The sequence below is a fragment of the Lithobates pipiens genome, unplaced genomic scaffold (genome assembly GCF_037356315.1).
Source record: "Lithobates pipiens isolate NorthernLeopardFrog02 unplaced genomic scaffold, aLitPip1_a1.2 Scaffold_22, whole genome shotgun sequence".
Taxonomy (NCBI): domain Eukaryota; kingdom Metazoa; phylum Chordata; class Amphibia; order Anura; family Ranidae; genus Lithobates; species Lithobates pipiens.
The window spans coordinates 2139168-2162505 of NW_027507784.1; the positions used below are offsets into that span (position 1 = coordinate 2139168).

Here is a 23338-nt window from a genome sequence, read left to right on the forward strand (position 1 = left end):
TGTAAGGGGGCTGGTGATGGGACACTCTGATGTAAGGGGGGTGGTGATGGGACACTCTGATGTAAGGTGGGCTGGTGATGGGACACTCTGATGTAAGGGGGCTGGTGATGGGACACTCTGACGTAAGGGGGCTGGTGATGGGACACTCTGATGTAAGGGAGTGCTGATGGGACACTCTGATGTAAGGGGGCTGCTGATGGGACACTCTGATGTAAGGGGGTGCTAATGGGACACTGATGTAAGGGGGTTGCTCATGGGACAATCTGATGTAAGGGGGTTGCTGATGGGACACTCTGATGTAAGGGGGTTGCTGATGGGACACTCTGATGTTAGGGAGTGCTGATGGGACACTCTGATGTAAGGGGGCTGGTGATAGGATACTCTGATGTAAGGGGGCTGCTGATGGGACACTCTGATGTAAGGGGGCTGCTGATGGGACACTCTGATGTAAGGGGGCTGCTGATGGGACACTCTGATGTAAGGGGGCTGGTGATAGGATACTCTGATGTAAGGGGGCTGCTGATGGGACACTCTGATGTAAGGGGGCTGCTGATGGGACACTCTGATGTAAGGGGGCTGCTGATGGGACACTCTGATGTAAGGGGGCTGCTGATGGGACACTTTGATGTAAGGGGGTTGCTGATGGGACACTCTGATGTAAGGGGGCTGCTGATGGGACACTCTGATGTAAGGGGGCTGCTGATGGGACACTCTGATGTAAGGGGTGCTAATGGGACACTCTGATGTAAGGGGGCTGCGTATGGGACACTCTGATGTAAGGGGGCTGCGGATGGGACACTCTGATGTAAGGGGGCTGCTGATGGGACACTCTGATGTAAGGGGGATGGTGATGGGACACTCTGATGTAAGGGGGCTGCATATGGGACACTCTGATGTAAGGGGGCTGCGGATGGGACACTCTGATGTAAGGGGGCTGCTGATGGGACACTCTGATGTAAGGGGGCTGCTGATGGGACACTCTGATGTAAGGGGGCTGCTGATGGGACACTCTGATGTAAGGGGGCTGCTGATGGGACACTCTGATGTAAGGGGGTTGCTGATGGGACACTCTGATGTAAGGGGGCTGGTGATGGGACACTCTGATGTAAGGGGGCTGGTGATGGGACACTCTGATGTAAGGGGGCTGGTGATGGAACACTCTGATGTAAGGGGTGGTGATGGGACACTCTGATGTAAGGGGGTGGTGATGGGACACTCTGATGTAAGGGGGCTGGTAATGGGACACTCTGATGTAAGGGGGGTGGTGATGGGACACTCTGATGTAAGGGGGATGGTGATGGGACACTCTGATGTAAGGGGGTGGTGATGGGACACTCTGATGTAAGGGGGCTGGTGATGGGACACTCTGATGTAAGGGGGCTGGTGATGGGACACTCTGATGTAAGGGGGGTGGTGATGGGACACTCTGATGTAAGGGGGGCTGGTGATGGGACACTCTGATGTAAGGGGGCTGGTGATGGGACACTCTGATGTAAGGGGGCTGGTGATGGAACACTCTGATGTAAGGGGGCTGGTGATGGGACACTCTGATGTAAGGGGGGTGGTGATGGGACACTCTGATGTAAGGTGGGCTGGTGATGGGACACTCTGATGTAAGGGGGCTGGTGATGGGACACTCTGACGTAAGGGGGCTGGTGATGGGACACTCTGATGTAAGGGAGTGCTGATGGGACACTCTGATGTAAGGGGGCTGCTGATGGGACACTCTGATGTAAGGGGGTGCTAATGGGACACTGATGTAAGGGGGTTGCTCATGGGACAATCTGATGTAAGGGGGTTGCTGATGGGACACTCTGATGTAAGGGGGTTGCTGATGGGACACTCTGATGTTAGGGAGTGCTGATGGGACACTCTGATGTAAGGGGGCTGGTGATAGGATACTCTGATGTAAGGGGGCTGCTGATGGGACACTCTGATGTAAGGGGGCTGCTGATGGGACACTCTGATGTAAGGGGGCTGCTGATGGGACACTCTGATGTAAGGGGGCTGGTGATAGGATACTCTGATGTAAGGGGGCTGCTGATGGGACACTCTGATGTAAGGGGGCTGCTGATGGGACACTCTGATGTAAGGGGGCTGCTGATGGGACACTCTGATGTAAGGGGGCTGCTGATGGGACACTTTGATGTAAGGGGGTTGCTGATGGGACACTCTGATGTAAGGGGGCTGCTGATGGGACACTCTGATGTAAGGGGGCTGCTGATGGGACACTCTGATGTAAGGGGTGCTAATGGGACACTCTGATGTAAGGGGGCTGCGTATGGGACACTCTGATGTAAGGGGGCTGCGGATGGGACACTCTGATGTAAGGGGGCTGCTGATGGGACACTCTGATGTAAGGGGGATGGTGATGGGACACTCTGATGTAAGGGGGCTGCATATGGGACACTCTGATGTAAGGGGGCTGCGGATGGGACACTCTGATGTAAGGGGGCTGCTGATGGGACACTCTGATGTAAGGGGGCTGCTGATGGGACACTCTGATGTAAGGGGGCTGCTGATGGGACACTCTGATGTAAGGGGGCTGCTGATGGGACACTCTGATGTAAGGGGGTTGCTGATGGGACACTCTGATGTAAGGGGGCTGGTGATGGGACACTCTGATGTAAGGGGGCTGGTGATGGGACACTCTGATGTAAGGGGGCTGGTGATGGAACACTCTGATGTAAGGGGTGGTGATGGGACACTCTGATGTAAGGGGGTGGTGATGGGACACTCTGATGTAAGGGGGCTGGTAATGGGACACTCTGATGTAAGGGGGGTGGTGATGGGACACTCTGATGTAAGGGGGATGGTGATGGGACACTCTGATGTAAGGGGGCTGGTGATGGGACACTCTGATGTAAGGGGGCTGGTGATGGGACACTCTGATGTAAGGGGGCTGGTGATGGAACACTCTGATGTAAGGGGGCTGGTGATGGGACACTCTGATGTAAGGGGGGTGGTGATGGGACACTCTGATGTAAGGGGGGCTGGTGATGGGACACTCTGATGTAAGGGGGCTGTGGATGGGACACTCTGATGTAAGGGGGCTGCTGATGGGACACTCTGATGTAAGGGGGCTGTGGATGGGACACTCTGATGTAAGGGGGTTGCTGATGGGACACTCTGATGTAAGGGGACTGTGGATGGGACACTCTGATGTAAGGGGGTTGCTGATGGGACACTCTGATGTAAGGGGGTGGTGATGGGACACTCTGATGTAAGGGGGCTGCTGATGGGACACTCGGATGTAAGGGGGCTGCTGATGGGACACTCGGATGTAAGGGGGCTGGTGATGGGACACTCTGATGTAAGGGAGTGCTGATGGGACACTCGGATGTAAGGGGGCTGCTGATGGGACACTCTGATGTAAGGGGGCTGCTGATGGGACACTCTGATGTAAGGGGGCTGCTGATGGGACATTCTGATGTAAGGGGGTTGCTGATGGGACACTCTGATGTAAGGGGGTGGTGATGGGACACTCTGATGTAAGGGGGGTGGTGATGGGTCACTCTGATGTAAGGGGGTGGTGATGGGACACTCTGATGTAAGGGGCTGGTGATGGGACACTCTGATGTAAGGGGGGCTGGTGATGGGACACTCTGATGTAAGGGGGGCTGCGTATGGGACACTCTGATGTAAGGGGGCTGCGGATGGGACACTCTGATGTAAGGGGGCTGCTGATGGGACACTCGGATGTAAGGGGGCTGGTGATGGGGCACTCTGATGTAAGGGGGCTGGTGATGGGACACTCGGATGTAAGGGGGTTGCTGTTGGGACACTCTGATGTAAGGGGGCTGCTGATGGGACACTCTGATGTAAGGGGGCTGCTGATGGGACACTCTGATGTAAGGGGGCTGGTGATAGGATACTCTGATGTAAGGGGGCTGCTGATGGGACACTTTGATGTAAGGCGGTTGCTGATGGGACACTCTGATGTAAGGGGGCTGCTGATGGGACACTCTGATGTAAGGGGGCTGCTGATGGGACACTCTGATGTAAGGGGTGCTAATGGGACACTCTGATGTAAGGGGGCTGCGTATGGGACACTCTGATGTAAGGGGGCTGCGGATGGGACACTCTGATGTAAGGGGGCTGCTGATGGGACACTCTGATGTAAGGGGGATGGTGATGGGACACTCTGATGTAAGGGGGCTGCATATGGGACACTCTGATGTAAGGGGGCTGCGGATGGGACACTCTGATGTAAGGGGGCTGCTGATGGGACACTCTGATGTAAGGGGGCTGCTGATGGGACACTCTGATGTAAGGGGGTTGCTGATGGGACACTCTGATGTAAGGGGGCTGGTGATGGGACACTCTGATGTAAGGGGGTGGTGATGGGACACTCTGATGTAAGGGGGCTGGTGATGGGACACTCTGATGTAAGGGGGCTGGTGATGGGACACTCTGATGTAAGGGGGGTGGTGATGGGACACTCTGATGTAAGGGGGGCTGGTGATGGGACACTCTGATGTAAGGGGGCTGGTGATGGGACACTCTGATGTAAGGGGGGTGGTGATGGGACACTCTGATGTAAGGTGGGCTGGTGATGGGACACTCTGATGTAAGGGGGCTGGTGATGGGACACTCTGACGTAAGGGGGCTGGTGATGGGACACTCTGATGTAAGGGAGTGCTGATGGGACACTCTGATGTAAGGGGGCTGCTGATGGGACACTCTGATGTAAGGGGGTGCTAATGGGACACTGATGTAAGGGGGTTGCTCATGGGACAATCTGATGTAAGGGGGTTGCTGATGGGACACTCTGATGTAAGGGGGTTGCTGATGGGACACTCTGATGTTAGGGAGTGCTGATGGGACACTCTGATGTAAGGGGCTGCTGATGGGACACTCTGATGTAAGGGGGCTGGTGATGGAACACTCTGATGTAAGGGGGTTGGTGATGGGACACTCTGATGTAAGGGGGCTGCTGATGGGACACTCTGATGCAAGGGGGCTGCTGATGGGACACTCTGATGTAAGGGGGCTGGTGATGGGACACTGATATAAGGGGGTGCTGATGGGACACTCAAAATGTAAGTGGGCCGGTCTGGATGAAGTCCAGGGCCAAATTTCTGTCCCAGTCCTGCCCTGGGGTGGGGGGAGGAGCAGTTAGCCAGTCCATAGACCCTTACCACTATAATAATGAGGTGGAGATGCTTAGATTTGATATGTAGCACCCTCCTAGGTAGGTGCTAGAGAGAGTATAGTTTTGGGTTTCCCTGCTTAACAGGGGGACTGTTAAGTAATTTTAGGTGCTTTCTGCCTACCAGGGAGTAAGGATCCATTGGTAGGGTCTGCTCGGTGTGCTCAGATGCTGCTCATGTTGTCTGCCTGTTTTCACACTGGTCCAATAGGAAGGGGCATATTGGACAGTGGGAGGAAACCTGACAAATGGGAGCATAGGCATAGTTACAGCCATTGGCAGAGGGTGGTGCCTCAAGGCATGCTGGGTGACTGTATATATGCCTAGGGCACATGTGCTTGGGTCTTTGGCTGGAGAGTGGGGTCCCCAGAGGGAGGGGGCTGCTTCCCTTCCTCTGTACAGGCTGCCATGCCTGGTCAGGTGGTTGACCTGAGGGCTGGAGCTGCAGAAGCTGCACCGCAGATGTCCTGTGGATCTGAATAGGAGGGAGATGCGTCTAGAAGGATCTGTTCCTAGCCACTGTGAGTACAGACCTGCGTCTAGGGGCCTGTTCTGTGAGGGCCAACACTTCAAGCTAGTAAAGTCAGTGGACGGGCGTCAGCCAAAGTGGATACTAGTGAGTGTCCCGAAAAAGAGTGGTGCATTGAGTCTGCTACCAGAGCAAACAAAGGAATTATTTGTCCACAAAGCTATAGTGTGGTCCAGCAGGGGGTCTGCTATTCAAATCAATTTAATGGGGTCCAGTGAGAGGTTGTCCTCATCTATGCATAGTTCAAGCTGACGTATTCCACTAATCCCTTCTCCTACCCAAGTTCTACCAATAAATATAAAAAAAAAACAAATGCCCTAGACTGGTCATTGGATAACGAGCGGAAAAGTGTGCAGGTGAAAGTGAGAAAATACCCAAGTGCCTGGCTACAGGATAATCAGAGGGAGGCCAAGAGGAGATTATACTCAGTAAACCCCCTCGGGGGGCAGTGCTACAGACAAGTAAAATGGACAGATCCAAACACTGGAGGTCCAATTGTCGAGTGCTGAGTCTCCTGGGTACATGTCCCCAATGTATGTTGGCCTCTACATCCTTCAGTATGTGCCTAGGCACAGCGGCTGGGATATGACTGAGCACCTAAAGGTATCATCATCAGCGCCATCACTGCCCGCTCTCCAGGTGTTGGGACTTGTGGTCCCCAGGGTGAATATGCTGATATTCTGAAGCCATATTCTTGTGGTATCTGCCAACCTACCAGTCTACCCCTCATCTATACACGGAACAAGCAGCACTACATTTTACCATTCGCACCCCTGGCTCCTGAGGGATATATATTATTAGTCCAGAAGGTCTCTGTCCTGGTTTTTGGGGATAGGGTGGAATACTTACGTTACTTTGTGGATGGCCGTCGGAGTTCTGGTTCGAGCATTCATTTGACTGATGTCTGAGGTCAGAACTGTCGGGTCTCTTACTAAAGAAAATCTTCGGAAATCAAAGTGTGTCTTAAAATCGCTGGAATACTGCATGAGGGCGAACTGGGGAGAGGAAAGATGGAGGGGGCAGAAATGGAAAAATGATCGGTCACTTGAAAAGAAGTTATTTTCTTTTTTTTTTCGCACTGTATTACTATATTACATATAAAACACTGATTATTGCAACATTATCAGCCGTCTGTAAGACGTATTTTTCCCACACTGCATTATATTACATTATAGACATTGCGCTGATTATTGCAGCATGGAGAGGGGATTACCTGGGTGTCCGTCTTGCTGAAAGATCTCATAACCGTAGACACAAAAGTTAACATTTTTCTAAAGTCTCTGCCAGCAACACTGCCGGATCCATCGATCAGGAAGACGATATCCAGGCTGGAAAGCTTACACTCTGCAGAGACACAGAGAAGGGCAATGAGGGCTCCACAGACACAGGTGTGAAAGAAAACCCCGACCTACAATATAACCCACAGGAACTGATACCAGGATGGATAGTTGTGCCATGACCCGAGGTTGTGTTTTATTGGATGAGCCTGATCATCATTCTGATCTCTTTGTACATACCCAGTGTAGCGCCCCCCTCCTAGTGTAGGCTGCTAGGTAAATAATGGCTTCATCTGCAAGGCAGCAGAGATTTGTTTGCTTTGGTCTGTTCAGTGTTTCACAGGCTGGGAGTTTGATTGCTTCCGTCTTCCCTTAGAAGACGTTTCTAGAGCTAAGGGAGGGAGAATTCAAATAGCTATCCTGAATATTGATCAAGGCCTAGCCAATCCCCTGGGGAGGCATGTCCAGATGGTGTCTGGGGAAGCTGATAAATAGTCTGGAGGCCTGAAGAGATTGTCTTCCCCAGCAAGGAGAGTTCCCAGGTTTAGAGGGGGCTGTTGTCCCTGAAGAAAGCCTTGGATTGCTGCTGTCAGGTCACCTTGAGGAGGGGTGACAGATGCACACCGTAGGGATCAGGAGTGCACCGCAAGGTTGGTGGACCCTATGGCTGACTGCTGCAGACGGGGGACAGATCCCACCGGGGTTAGAGCATAAGATTCCCTGGAGCGTGGAGTCTAAGAGCCAGTAGGTGTTCACCAGCACCTCTAGTGGTGAGGATGGACTTGGCTGCAACTGGCTCCAGGTCGCGACCCCCAGGGTCCCCCAGTTCACACCCACAGTAGGCAACAGGTGGATAGGGATGGTGAGGGACAAAGCCAAGGTCGGGGCCACAAGCAGACAGGAATAGTCAGGGACACGCCAAAAGGTCAGGATCACAGACAAACAGGGATAGTCAAGGACACGCCAAAGTCGGTAACGGAACAACAGAAGAGCACACGGCAGGTAACAGGAAGCTAAACACACAAAGGTTGATCAGCAGGGTTGGCCTGCAGTGCACAGGTTAATATAGAGTTCTCTGATAGGAGCTAGGGTGGAGTCATGCCAGAGGATGGATTACAAAAGCAGTCAGGTGAGGGTCGGCTGGTCTCTAGAGATGAACAAATGGAGACAGGTAAGCAAACTATTGCAAAACCATGACAGCTGCTCTCTGAGGTATCGGGGAAGTAGACTTGAGAGGAACCTGGAATGGCTGCAGGATTCACCAAAGTGATCTGGTCTGGAGAAGGATTTTTTTCACTCGCTGTGAAGTGTCTGGGAGGTGTCTGAGAAGTGTCTGGGATGTGTCTGGGAGGTGTCCGGGATGTGTCCGGGATGTGTCTGGGATGTGTCTGGGAAGTGTCTGGGAGGTGTCTGGGAGGTGTCTGGGAAGTGTCTGGGAGGTGTCTGGGAGGCGTCTGGGAGGTGTCTGGGATGTGTCTGGGAGGTGTCTGGGAAGTGTCTGGGAAGTGTCTGGGAGGTGTCTGGGAGGTGTCTGGGAGGTGTCTGGGAAGTGTCTGGGAAGTGTCTGGAAGGTGTCTGGGAGGTGTCTGGGAAGTGTCTGGAAGGTGTCTGGGAGGTGTCTGGGAGGTGTCTGGGATGTGTCTGGGAGGTGTCTGGGAAGTGTCTGGGAGGCGTCTGGGAAGTGTCTGGGAGGCGTCTGGGAGGTGTCTGGGATGTGTCTGGGATGTGTCTGGGAAGTGTCTGGGAGGTGTCTGGGAGGTGTCTGGGAGGTGTCTGGGAAGTGTCTGGGAGGTGTCTGGGAAGTGTCTGGGAGGTGTCTGGGATGTGTCTGGGATGTGTCTGGGAAGTGTCTGGGAGGTGTCTGGGAGGTGTCTGGGAAGCGTCTGGGAGGCGTCTGGGAAGTGTCTGGGAGGTGTCTGGGAGGTGTCTGGGAGGTGTCTGGGAGGTGTCTGGGAAGTGTCTGGGAGGTGTCTGGGAAGTGTCTGGGAGGTGTCTGGGAGGTGTCTGGGAAGTGTCTGGGAGGTGTCTGGGAGGCGTCTGGGGAGGTGTCTGGGAGGTGTCTGGGAAGTGTCTGGGAGGCGTCTGGGAGGCGTCTGGGAGGTGTCTGGGATGTGTCTGGGAGGTGTCTGGGAAGTGTCTGGGAGGTGTCTGGGAGGCGTCTGGGAAGTGTCTGGGAGGTGTCTGGGAGGTGTCTGGGAAGTGTCTGGGAGGTGTCTGGGAGGCGTCTGGGAAGTGTCTGGGAGGTGTCTGGGAGGCGTCTGGGAAGTGTCTGGGAGGTGTCTGGGAAGTGTCTGGGAGGTGTCTGGGAGGTGTCTGGGAGGTGTCTGGGAAGTGTCTGGGAGGTGTCTGGGAGGTGTCTGGGAAGTGTCTGGGAGGTGTCTGGGAAGTGTCTGGGAGGTGTCTGGGAGGTGTCTGGGAAGTGTCTGGGAGGTGTCTGGGAGGCGTCTGGGAGGTGTCTGGGATGTGTCTGGGAGGTGTCTGGGAAGTGTCTGGGATGTGTCTGGGAGGCGTCTGGGAAGTGTCTGGGAGGTGTCTGGGAGGTGTCTGGGAAGTGTCTGGGAGGTGTCTGGGAGGCGTCTGGGAAGTGTCTGGGAGGTGTCTGGGAGGTGTCTGGGAAGTGTCTGGGAGGTGTCTGGGAGGCGTCTGGGAGGTGTCTGGGAGGTGTCTGGGAAGTGTCTGGGAGGCGTCTGGGATGTGTCTGGGATGTGTCTGGGAGGTGTCTGGGAGGTGTCTGGGAAGTGTCTGGGAGGTGTCTGGGAGGCGTCTGGGAAGTGTCTGGGAGGTGTCTGGGAGGTGTCTGGGAAGTGTCTGGGAGGTGTCTGGGAGGTGTCTGGGAGGTGTCTGGGAAGTGTCTGGGAGGTGTCTGGGAAGTGTCTGGGAGGTGTCTGGGAGGTGTCTGGGAAGTGTCTGGGAAGTGTCTGGGAGGTGTCTGGGAGGTGTCTGGGATGTGTCTGGGAGGTGTCTGGGATGTGTCTGGGATGTGTCTGGGAGGTATCGGCTGTCCTGGTAAGTAATGACCATGTACTGATTCCTTGGGTCTCAGATACTGGCCAATCCCCACCCTGGACTGTGAGCTTTGTGAAGGGTGCCCTCCAGCACTGGGTACCTACAGCTGTGCAGTGGGGAAGGTTAACCAGGTGTCAAAGAGAGTTGCCTGATAGTCCTAAGCTGTGAAGGCGTTAAGACTGTTTAGAAAGATACCTCATGGTCCTCAGCTGTGAGGGTTTATAGCAGCCTTTCTCAACCTTTTCAACACAGAAGAACCCTTGAAATTGTTCTCCGGGTCTCAGGAAACCCCTGTTAAAAATTAGAACTCTACAACTCATGATACATTAGTGTGATGGTCATTGAGAAGAATGGTCCTTACACTTGTGGTCATTGGGAAGAATGGTCCTTACACTTGTGGTCATTGGGAAGAATGGTCCTCACACTTGTGGTCATTGGGAAGAATGGTCCTTACACTTGTGGTCATTGGGAAGAATGGTCCTTACACTTGTGGTCATTGAGAAGAATGGTCCTTACACTTGTGGTCATTGAGAAGAATGGTCCTTATACTTGTGGTCATTGAGAAGAATGGTCCTTACACTTGTGGTCATTGAGAAGAATGGTCCTTATACTTGTGGTCATTGAGAAGAATGGTCCTTACACTTGTGGTCATTGGGAAGAATGGTCCTCACACTTGTGGTCAGTGGGAAGAATGGTCCTTACACTTGTGGTCATTGGGAAGAATGGTCCTTACACTTGTGGTCATTGGGAAGAATGGTCCTTACACTTGTGGTCATTGGGAAGAATGGTCCTTACACTTGTGGTCATTGAGAAGAATGGTCCTTACACTTGTGGTCATTGAGAAGAATGGTCCTTACACTTGTGGTCATTGAGAAGAATGGTCCTTACACTTGTGGTCATTGGGAAGAATGGTCCTTACACTTGTGGTCATTGGGAAGAATGGTCCTCACACTTGTTGTCTGTGGGAAGAATGGTCCTTACACTTGTGGTCATTGGGAAGAATGGTCCTTACACTTGTGGTCATTGGGAAGAATGGTCCTTACACTTGTGGTCATTGGGAAGAATGGTCCTTAAACTTGTGGTCATTGGGAAGAATGGTCCTCACACTTGTGGTCAGTGGGAAGAATGGTCCTTACACTTGTGGTCATTGGGAAGAATGGTCCTTACACTTGTGGTCATTGGGAAGAATGGTCCTTACACTTGTGGTCATTGGGAAGAATGGTCCTCACACTTGTGGTCATTGGGAAGAATGGTCCTCACACTTGTGGTCAGTGGGAAGAATGGTCCTCACACTTGTGGTCAGTGGGAAGAATGGTCCTCACACTTGTGGTCATTGGGAAGAATGGTCCTTACACTTGTGGTCATTGGGAAGAATGGTCCTCACACTTGTGGTCATTGGGAAGAATGGTCCTCACACTTGTGGTCATTGGGAAGAATGGTCCTTACACTTGTGGTCATTGGGAAGAATTACCTCCTTACAGATAACTAAAAAGATCAATGGTGTCGGTGGGAACTTATCTGAGAAGCAGAAATTTCCCATTGCTGAAGGAACCCCTACAACCTCTGGAGGAACCCTGGTTGAGAATCACTGGTTTAGAAGGTCCTCTCATTGATATTGCTAGCCGTTTTGAAATTTCCAATGCCCCAAACTCTGTACCAGTGTACAGGCAATAAATCACAAAAAGACATGCCCTAGATCAGAGGTCCCCATCCCCCAGGCCTGCTGGGTGCCAAGCTGCGGGGCAGGGGTTGGCGGCAGGCAGAGCAATCCAACACAACCTGCACTGCCACCCTCCAACCATCAGAGGGTGCCCCCTCCCTTTTCCTGGCACCATTACTCCCTTCCTTCTCCGTTTTCATAAAGCAGGGCCAGGGCCAGTATCTAATAGAGACTCAGGCTGCACCCCCCCCCCCCCAGGCGACCTGCTGCAACCACCATATACATCCCCTGGGTGATAAGCTGCATTCCCCCCCAAGGTGACAGGCTGAACCACCACAACCCCCTCCCCCGAAGTTATAAGCTGCATCTCCCCAGGTGACAGAGTGCACCCCCCCCCTCCAGCTGACAAGCTACAAATCTCCCGTAGCCCCCACATGACAGGCTGCAACCGCCACAAAAATAACCACATGCCCCCCTCCCCAGTATGTGGAGGGGTTCACTTCCAAGTGGCCGGCCCCCGGTGCTGGGTAGGTTGGGGATTGCCGCTCTACACAGTTGATTGGAGCCACAGTGAATGGACTGTTGCTTAGGTGGATGGTGGCCTCTGTACTGTTTGGGGGAGAACCAGTGAAAATGATGGGGGTTGCTCTACATCATTGTCTGCAGGTTCTCAGTAGATACAACAATCACTGGAGGGTTGTGTAGGTACTGTCTACCATGAAGAGCTCACAGTGTGCAGGAAACATGTCTTCATCGTGGAGGTCCAGCTGAGGCCATTGAATATGGTGCAAGGATTACCTGGTAGAGAAGCCGGCAGTGTATTCTGGGGTTTCCGGCTGCCCAGGTCTAGTTGGTAGCACTGGCCATTAACATACACATTCTCTCCGCACACTCTCTGAAGGGTTGGCCCACAAGCCTGTAATAGACAGGAAAGTCGATTATTATAATATATACATTCCATCCATACGCTCCTCCGAAATATTTACCCAATGTGCTGTTCTTTCCACCACCCAAGGCGAGGCCAACAAAGACCTGAACTATGAACTCCCCCGACTAGGAATATCAAACCTACATGACCGCTTGCAGAATCCAGAAGAAAATGTCTTCAGTCCATAAAGAGTTGAAAAATTGTTGAGTTGGATTGTAGCAAAAATGGGTAAATATAGGCAAACCGGAAAAATAAAACGATCCCCCCCCCCCCTCCCCCCCGATGAATGGTTGGAGCAGAGGGCTCCCCATGTATAGGAAATCGCTGACCTGGAAAGCTGTGTTGGTGGATTTTAGGTTCATCATCACAGAGAATGACCCACTGCAATGGCCGGCCAAGAAAACCTCAGCCTAGACCGCCATAGACCGCCATAGACCGCCATAAACTCCCCATAGACCGCCATAGACCGCCATAAACTCCCCATAGACCGCCATAGACCGCCATAGACCGCCATAGACTCCCCATAGACCGCATAGACTCTCCATAGACCGCATAGACTCCCCATAGACCGCATAGACTCTCCATAGACCGCATAGACTCTCCATAGACCGCCATAGACTCCCCATAGACCGCATAGACTCTCCATAGACCGCCATAGACTCCCCATAGACCGCCATAAACTCCCCATAGACCGCCATAAACTCCCCATAGACCGCCATAGACTCCCCATAGACCGCATAGACTCTCCATAGACCGCATAGACTCCCCATAGACCGCCATAAACTCCCCATAGACCGCCATAGACTCCCCATAGACCGCATAGACTCTCCATAGACCGCATAGACTCTCCATAATCCGCCATAGACTCCCCATAGACCGCATAGACTCTCCATAGACCGCATAGACTCTCCATAGACCGCATAGACTCCCCATAGACCGCCATAGACTCCCCATAGACCGCATAGACTCTCCATAGACCGCATAGACTCTCCATAGACCGCATAGACTCTCCATAGACCGCCATAAACTCCCCATAGACCGCCATAAACTCCCCATAGACCGCCATAGACTCCCCATAGACCGCATAGACTCTCCATAGACCGCATAGACTCCCCATAGACCGCCATAAACTCCCCATAGACCGCCATAAACTCCCCATAGACCGCCATAGACTCCCCATAGACCGCATAGACTCCCCATAGACCGCATAGACTCCCCATAGACCGCATAGACTCTCCATAGACCGCATAGACTCTCCATAGACCGCATAGACTCCCCATAGACCGCCATAGACTCCCCATAGACCGCATAGACTCTCCATAGACCGCATAGACTCTCCATAGACCGCATAGACTCTCCATAGACCGCCATAAACTCCCCATAGACCGCCATAGACTCCCCATAGACCGCATAGACTCCCCATAGACCGCCATAGACTCCCCATAGACCGCCATAGACTCCCCATAGACCGCCATAGACTCCCCATAGACCGCCATAGACTCCCCATAGACCGCCATAGACTCCCCATAGACCGCCATAGACCGCCATAGACTCCCCATAGACTCCCCATAGACCGCCATAGACTCCCCATAGACCGCCATAGACCGCCATAGACTCCCCATAGACCGCCATAGACCACCATAGACTCCCCATAGACCGCCATAGACCGCCATAGACTCCCCATAGACTCCCCATAGACCGCCATAGACTCCCCATAGACCGCCATAGACCGCCATAAACTCCCCATAGACCGCCATAGACTCCCCATAGACCGCATAGACTCTCCATAGACCGCATAGACTCCCCATAGACCGCCATAGACTCCCCATAGACCGCATAGACTCTCCATAGACCGCATAGACTCTCCATAGACCGCATAGACTCCCCATAGACCGCCATAGACTCCCCATAGACCGCCATAAACTCCCCATAGACCGCCATAAACTCCCCATAGACCGCCATAGACTCCCCATAGACCGCATAGACTCTCCATAGACCGCATAGACTCCCCATAGACCGCCATAGACTCCCCATAGACCGCATAGACTCTCCATAGACCGCATAGACTCTCCATAGACCGCATAGACTCCCCATAGACCGCCATAGACTCCCCATAGACCGCCATAGACTCCCCATAGACCGCCATAGACTCCCCATAGACCGCCATAGACTCCCCATAGACCGCCATAGACCGCCATAGACTCCCCATAGACTCCCCATAGACCGCCATAGACTCCCCATAGACCGCCATAGACCGCCATAGACTCCCCATAGACCGCCATAGACCACCATAGACTCCCCATAGACCGCCATAGACCGCCATAGACTCCCCATAGACTCCCCATAGACTCCCCATAGACCGCCATAGACTCCCCATAGACCGCCATAGACCGCCATAGACCGCCATAGACTCCCCATAGACCACCATAGACTCCCCATAGACCGCCATAGACCACCATAGACTCCCCATAGACCACCATAGACTCCCCATAGACCGCCATAGACTCCCCATAGACCACCATAGACTCCCCATAGACCGCCATAAACTCCCCATAGACCGCCATAGACTCCCCATAGACCGCCATAGACTCTCCATAGACCGCATAGACTCTCCATAGACCGCATAGACTCCCCATAGACCGCCATAGACTCCCCATAGACCGCCATAGACTCCCCATAGACCGCCATAGACTCCCCATAGACTCCCCATAGACCGCCATAGACTCCCCATAGACCGCCATAGACCGCCATAGACTCCCCATAGACCGCCATAGACTCCCCATAGACCGCCATAGACCGCCATAGACTCCCCATAGACTCCCCATAGACTCCCCATAGACTCGCCATAGACCGCCATAGACTCCCCATAGACCGCCATAGACCGCCATAGACTCCCTATAGACAGTCATAGACTCCCCATAGACCGCCATAGACCACCATAGACTCCCCATAGACCGCCATAGACTCCCCATAGACCGCCATAGACCACCATAGACCGCCATAGACTCCCCATAGACCGTCATAGACTCCCCATAGACTCCCCATAGACTCACCATAGACCGCCATAGACTCCCCATAGACCGCCATAGACCACCATAGACTCCCCATAGACCGCCATAGACCGCCATAGACTCCCCATAGACCGCCATAGACTCCCCATAGACCGCCATAGACCACCATAGACTCCCCATAGACCGCCATAGACTCCCCATAGACCGCCATAGACTCTCCATAGACCGCATAGACTCTCCATAGACCGCATAGACTCTCCATAGACCGCATAGACTCTCCATAGACCGCATAGACTCCCCATAGACCGCCATAGACCGCCATAGACCGCCATAGACTCCCCATAGACCGCCATAGACCGCCATAGACCGCCATAGACTCTCCATAGACCGCCATAGACCGCCATAGACTCTCCATAGACCGCATAGACTCTCCATAGACCGCATAGACTCCCCATAGACCGCCATAGACTCCCCATAGACCGCCATAGACCGCCATAGACCGCCATAGACTCCCCATAGACCGCCATAGACCGCCATAGACCGCCATAGACCGCCATAGACTCCCCATAGACTCCCCCATAGACTCCCCATAGACTCCCCATAGACCGCCATAGACTCCCCATAGACCGCCATAGACTCCCCATAGACCGCCATAGACCGCCATAGACTCCCCATAGACCGCCATAGACCACCATAGACCGCCATAGACTCCCCATAGACCGTCATAGACTCCCCATAGACTCCCCATAGACTCACCATAGACCGCCATAGACTCCCCATAGACCGCCATAGACCACCATAGACTCCCCATAGACCGCCATAGACCGCCATAGACTCCCCATAGACCGCCATAGACTCCCCATAGACCGCCATAGACCACCATAGACTCCCCATAGACCGCCATAGACTCCCCATAGACCGCCATAGACTCTCCATAGACCGCATAGACTCTCCATAGACCGCATAGACTCTCCATAGACCGCATAGACTCTCCATAGACCGCATAGACTCCCCATAGACCGCCATAGACCGCCATAGACCGCCATAGACTCCCCATAGACCGCCATAGACCGCCATAGACCGCCATAGACTCTCCATAGACCGCCATAGACCGCCATAGACTCTCCATAGACCGCATAGACTCTCCATAGACCGCATAGACTCCCCATAGACCGCCATAGACTCCCCATAGACCGCCATAGACCGCCATAGACCGCCATAGACTCCCCATAGACCGCCATAGACCGCCATAGACCGCCATAGACCGCCATAGACTCCCCATAGACTCCCCATAGACTCCCCATAGACTCCCCATAGACCGCCATAGACTCCCCATAGACCGCCATAGACTCCCCATAGACCGCCATAGACCGCCATAGACTCCCCATAGACCGCCATAGACCGCCATAGACCGCCATAGACTCCCCATAGACCACCATAGACTCCCCATAGACCGCCATAGACCACCATAGACTCCGCATAGACCGCCATAGACTCCCCATAGACCACCATAGACTCCCCATAGACCGCCATAAACTCCCCATAGACCGCCATAGACTCCCCATAGACCGCCATAGACTCTCCATAGACCGCATAGACTCTCCATAGACCGCATAGACTCCCCATAGACCGCCATAGACTCCCCATAGACCGCCATAGACTCCCCATAGACCGCCATAGACTCCCCATAGACTCCCCATAGACCGCCATAGACTCCCCATAGACCGCCATAGACCGCCATAGACTCCCCATAGACCGCCATAGACCGCCATAGACCGCCATAGACTCCCCATAGACCGCCATAGACCGCCATAGACTCCCCATAGACTCCCCATAGACTCGCCATAGACCGCCATAGACTCCCCATAGACCGCCATAGACCGCCATAGACTCCCTATAGACAGTCATAGACTCCCCATAGACCGCCATAGACCACCATAGACTCCCCATAGACCGCCATAGACTCCCCATAGACCGCCATAGACCACCATAGACCGCCATAGACTCCCCATAGACCGTCATAGACTCCCCATAGACTCCCCATAGACTCACCATAGACCGCCATAGACTCCCCATAGACCGCCATAGACCGCCATAGACTCCCCATAGACCGCCATAGACCGCCATAGACTCCCCATAGACCGCCATAGACTCCCCATAGACCGCCATAGACCACCATAGACTCCCCATAGACCGCCATAGACTCCCCATAGACCGCCATAGACTCTCCATAGACCGCATAGACTCTCCATAGACCGCATAGACTCTCCATAGACCGCATAGACTCTCCATAGACCGCATAGACTCCCCATAGACCGCCATAGACCGCCATAGACTCCCCATAGACCGCCATAGACCGCCATAGACTCTCCATAGACCGCCATAGACCGCCATAGACTCTCCATAGACCGCATAGACTCTCCATAGACCGCATAGACTCCCCATAGACCGCCATAGACTCCCCATAGACCGCCATAGACCGCCATAGACCGCCATAGACCGCCATAGACTCCCCATAGACCGCCATAGACCGCCATAGACCGCCATAGACTCCCCATAGACTCCCCATAGACTCCCCATAGACTCCCCATAGACCGCCATAGACTCCCCATAGACCGCCATAGACCGCCATAGACTCGCCATAGACCGCCATAGACTCCCCATAGACCGCCATAGACCGCCATAGACCGCCATAGACTCCCCATAGACCGCCATAGACTCCCCATAGACCGCCATAGACCGCCATAGACTCCCCATAGACTCCCCATAGACTCCCCATAGACTCCCCATAGACCGCCATAGACTCCCCATAGACCGCCATAGACCGCCATAGACTCCCTATAGACAGTCATAGACTCCCCATAGACCGCCATAGACCACCATAGACTCCCCATAGACCGCCATAGACTCCCCATAGACCGCCATAGACCGCCATAGACCGCCATAGACTCCCCATAGACCGCCATAGACTCCCCATAGACCGCCATAGACTCCCCATAGACTCCCCATAGACTCACCATAGACCGCCATAGACTCCCCATAGACCGCCATAGACCGCCATAGACTCCCCATAGACCGCCATAGACTCCCCATAGACCGCCATAGACTCCCCATAGACCGCCATAGACCGCCATAGACTCCCCATAGACCGCCATAGACCGCCATAGACTCCCCATAGACTCCCCATAGACTCCCCATAGACTCGCCATAGACCGCCATAGACTCCCCATAGACCGCCATAGACTCCCCATAGACAGCCATAGACTCCCCATAGACAGTCATAGACTCCCCATAGACCGCCATAGACCACCATAGACTCCCCATAGACCGCCAAAGACTCCCGATAGACCGCCATAGACTCCCCATAGACCGCCATAGACCACCATAGACTCCCCATAGACCACCATAGACTCCCCATAGACCGCCATAGACTCCCCATAGACCGCCATAGACTCCCCATAGACCGCCATAGACTCCCCATAGACTGCCATACACTCCCCATAGACCGCCATAGACTCCCCATAGACCGCCATAGACTCCCCATAGACCGCCAAAGACTCCCCATAGACCGCCATAGACTCCCCATAGACCGCCATAGACTCCCCATAGACTCCCCATAGACCGCCATAGACTCCCCATAGACCGCCAAAGACTCCCCATAGACCGCCATAGACACCCCATAGACCGCCATAGACTCCCCATAGACCGCCATAGACTCCCCATAGACCGCCATAGACGCCATAGACTCCCCATAGACCGCCATAGACTCCCCAAAGACAGCTATAGACTCCCCATAGACAGTCATAGACTCCCCATAGACCGCCATAGACCACCATAGACCGCCATAGACCGCCATAGACTCCCCATAGACAGCCATAGACTCCCCATAGACAGTCATAGACTCCCCATAGACAGCCATAGACTCCCCATAGACAGTCATAGACTTCCCATAGACCGCCATAGACCACCATAGACTCCCCATAGACCTCCATAAACTCCCCATAGACCGCCATAGACTCCCCATAGACCGCCATAGACTCCCCATAGACCGACATAGACTCCCCATAGACCGCCATAGACCGCCATAGACTCCCCATAGACCGCCATAGACTCCCCATAGACCGCCATAGACTCCCCATAGACTCCCCATAGACCGCCATAGACTCCCCATAGACTCCCCATAGACAGCCATAGACTCCCCATAGACAGCCATAGACTCCCCATAGACCGCCATAGACTCCCCATAGACCGCCATAGACTCCCCATAGACAGTCATAGACTCCCCATAGACCGCCATAGACCACCATAGACTCCCCATAGACCTCCATAAACTCCCCATAGACCGCCATAGACTCCCCATAGACCGCCATAGACTCCCCATAGACCGCCATAGACCGCCATAGACTCCCCATAGACCGCCATAGACTCCCATAGACTCCCCATAGACCGCCATAGACTCCCCATAGACCGCCATAGACTCCCCATAGACCGCCATAGACTCCCCATAGACAGCCATAGACTCCCCATAGACCACCATAGACTCCCCATAGACCGCCATAGACTCCCCATAGACCGCCATAAACTCCCCATAGACCGCCATAGACTCCCCATAGACCGCCATAGACTCCCCATAGACCGCCATAGATTCCCCATAGACCGCCATACACTCCCCATAGACCGCCATAGACTCCCCATAGACCACCATAGACTCCCCATAGACCGCCATAGACCACCATAGACTCCCCATAGACCGCCATAGACTCGCCATAGACTCCCCATAGACCGCCATAGACCACCATAGACTCTCCATAGACCGCCATAGACTCCCCATAGACCGCCATAGACTCCCCATAGACCGCCATAGACTCCCCATAGACCGCCATAGACTCCCCATAGACCGCCATAGACTCCCCATAGACCGCCATAGACCACCATAGACTCCCCATAGACCGCCATAGACTCCCCATAGACTGCCATAGACTCCCCATAGACCGCCATAGACCACCATAGACTCCCCATAGACCGCCATAGACTCCCCATAGACTGCCATAGACTCCCCATAGACCGCCATAGACCACCATAGACTCCCCATAGACCGCCATAGACCACCATAGACTCCCCATAGACCTCCATAGACTCCCCATAGACCGCCATAGACTCCCCATAGACCGCCATAGACTCCCCATAGACCGCCATAGACTCCTCATAGACCGCCATAGACCACCATAGACTCCCCATAGACTGCCATAGACTCCCCATAGACCGCCATAGACCACCATAGACTCCCCATAGACTGCCATAGACTCCCCATAGACCGCCATAGACTCCCCATAGACCGACATAGACTCCCCATAGACCGCCATAGACCGCCACTTGACTGCCCCCCCCCCCCCCTGTGTGGGCTCAGCAAACGCCCTGAGAGGTCTGGGAATCAGACCTACAAAGTGACCTACCAACAACTGCGGGGATTTCTTCTGGACAGCCAGAGCGAGTCCGAGTGACATGTTCACCCCATCCTCTGGTCCTGCAATACACATAATATACAATGCATCACAAATAGCACATGTCTGATGGATTTAGGGAGCTCCAGAAGGTGGGTGCCGTAGGATGTAATGTTTTTTGGAAGGTGATGAGATGCCCTCAGCAATGGTGAAAATAAACCTTGTATCTGACCCACCAGGCAGAACATCATAAGGTATTGTAGCAATAGATGGGAAAAAGACCTTCTAAGTGGGAGAAAAAAAAAATGGATCACACACAATGCATGTCGGGTGCAGATGTTGTGTCTTCCGATTCTAGCAACATAGTGAGTAATATAGGGATGGGCGAACGGTTCAGGCCGAGCATGAGTTCGAGCTTAATATTTGCCCGTTTGCTGAACACCCCCGGATTTGCAGGGGGTTCACCCCGACCAACACCTTGCCAATGCTGCACAGTGCACCCTATGCCCTCTTTTGGCAAAGCTTTGCCCAATAAGGCGCAGTGTAAGCTGGTTGTTAATGAGCGGGGCTGGGAAGCCGGCCTCAGCGTCCTTAACAACCGATGAGCCATCAGCTGTCAATGGGTTTCCTCATTAACAGCTGAACAATAAAAAAAAGTGCTATTAAAAAAGAATAAAGAAAAAACAACGTGCCCCACCGAGTCCATATCAGGCCCTTTGCCCCCTCCGAGACTATATCAGGCCCACAAAATTCATACCAGACCCTTATCCGGGCATGCAGCCTGGCAAGTCAGGTAAAGGGGGGAGAGCGAGTGCCCCCCCTGAACCTTACCAGGCCCCATGCCCTCAACATAGGGGAGTGGATACTTTGGGACGGGTGAGGCTCTGCCCCCCCCTCACCCCAAAGCACCTTGTCCCTATGTTGATGGGTACAAGGGTCTCTTCCCCACGACCCTGGGCTGCGTTTGTAAGGGTCTGTGGGTGCAAGTGCTTATTGGAATATGGGAGACCCCTTTAACAAGGGGGGCCCCAGATCTCACCCCCTCCCCATGTGAATGGGTATAGTGGTATAGTAAAGACAAGTCTTTGACAAATCTTTTATTAAAAAAAAAAAAAAATGGTGTCCCTCGATGTAAATCCATCGTCAATCACGCCGCCTGCCAACCCGAAAAAAAAAAAAACGCTCTCTCCTCCTGGGAGGCCTCCCACCGAATGCCTCCTCTGTGCTTTGACATTTCTTATATATATAGGTAAGGGGCGGGGCCACAGCATGCACCAGTCTGTGAAATAAGGGGCGGTGCCACTGGGTGACATAGTCAGGTGGCCCCGCCCCTTACCTATATAAGAAATGTTAAAGCGCAGAGGAGGCATTCGGCAGGAGGCGGAACGATTTAAATTTTTTTTGTTTCTTGGGTCCGGTGGTTGGCATGATTGACGATGGATTTACATCGAGGGACACAATTTTTACATTTTTTAATATAAGATTTTTCAAAAACTGTCTATTGTCTTTATTACCCTTTGCCATTCATCAAAAAAAAAGTCAAAAAGTACTATGTTCCCCCTCCCCATTCACATGGGGGGTGGAATCTGGGGGGTTCCAGGGCTTCTGATAAGCCCCTCTCCCACAGACCCCGGCAACCATAGCCCCGGGTTATGGGGAAGAGACCCTTGTCCCCATCAACATGGGGCCCCAAAGCACCCACTCCCCATGTTGAGGGCATGTGGCCTGGTATGGTTCGGGGGGGGGGGCTCTCTCGTCTCCCCCATTTTCCTGACCTGCCAGGCTGCAGGCATGGATAAAGGTTTGGTATGAATTTTGAGGGGGACCCCACGATGTTTGTAGAAAAAAAATTCCAAATCCATACTAGTCCCGAAGAGTCCGGTATGGACCTTGGGGGAGGGGGGGGGGGTGGGGGGGCGCACCGCTTTTTTCAATAGCCTGGGATTTGACTTGTTTTTTTCTTTATAAATTTTGCTGCAGCATGTTCTATACATGGTGCAGATCCAGAATTTTTAATTTTTATTGTTGTACTTTAAGCATAATTAGGAGGCCCAGTACAGAGGATACTCAGGGACCTCTGGTGTCCTATAGTCCTAGGAGGTCCAGTACAGAGATACTCAGGGACCTCTGGTGTCCTATAGTCCTAGGAGGTCCAGTACAGAGGATACTCAGGGACCTCTGTTGTCCTATAGTCCTAGGAGGTCCAGTACAGAGATACTCAGGGACCTCTGGTGTCCTATAGTCCTAGGAGGCCCAGTACAGAGGATACTCAGGGACCTCTGTTGTCCTATAGTCCTAGGAGGTCCAGTACAGAAGATACATAGGGGCCAATGT

General features: G+C 53.4%; 1 protein-coding gene across 1 annotated transcript in view; it reads right to left on the reverse strand.

Annotated features, from left to right (window-relative positions):
• Positions 1–23338, reverse strand: part of LOC144000321 (integrin alpha-M-like) — a gene marked incomplete at its 5' end in the record, with an annotated part of 147868 nt that overhangs the window by 118530 nt on the left and 6000 nt on the right. Inside the window, 4 exon segments of the mRNA XM_077494059.1 lie at positions 6531–6676; positions 6895–7025; positions 12423–12540; positions 21017–21087. Coding sequence (XP_077350185.1) covers positions 6531–6676; positions 6895–7025; positions 12423–12540; positions 21017–21087 — 466 coding nt within the window.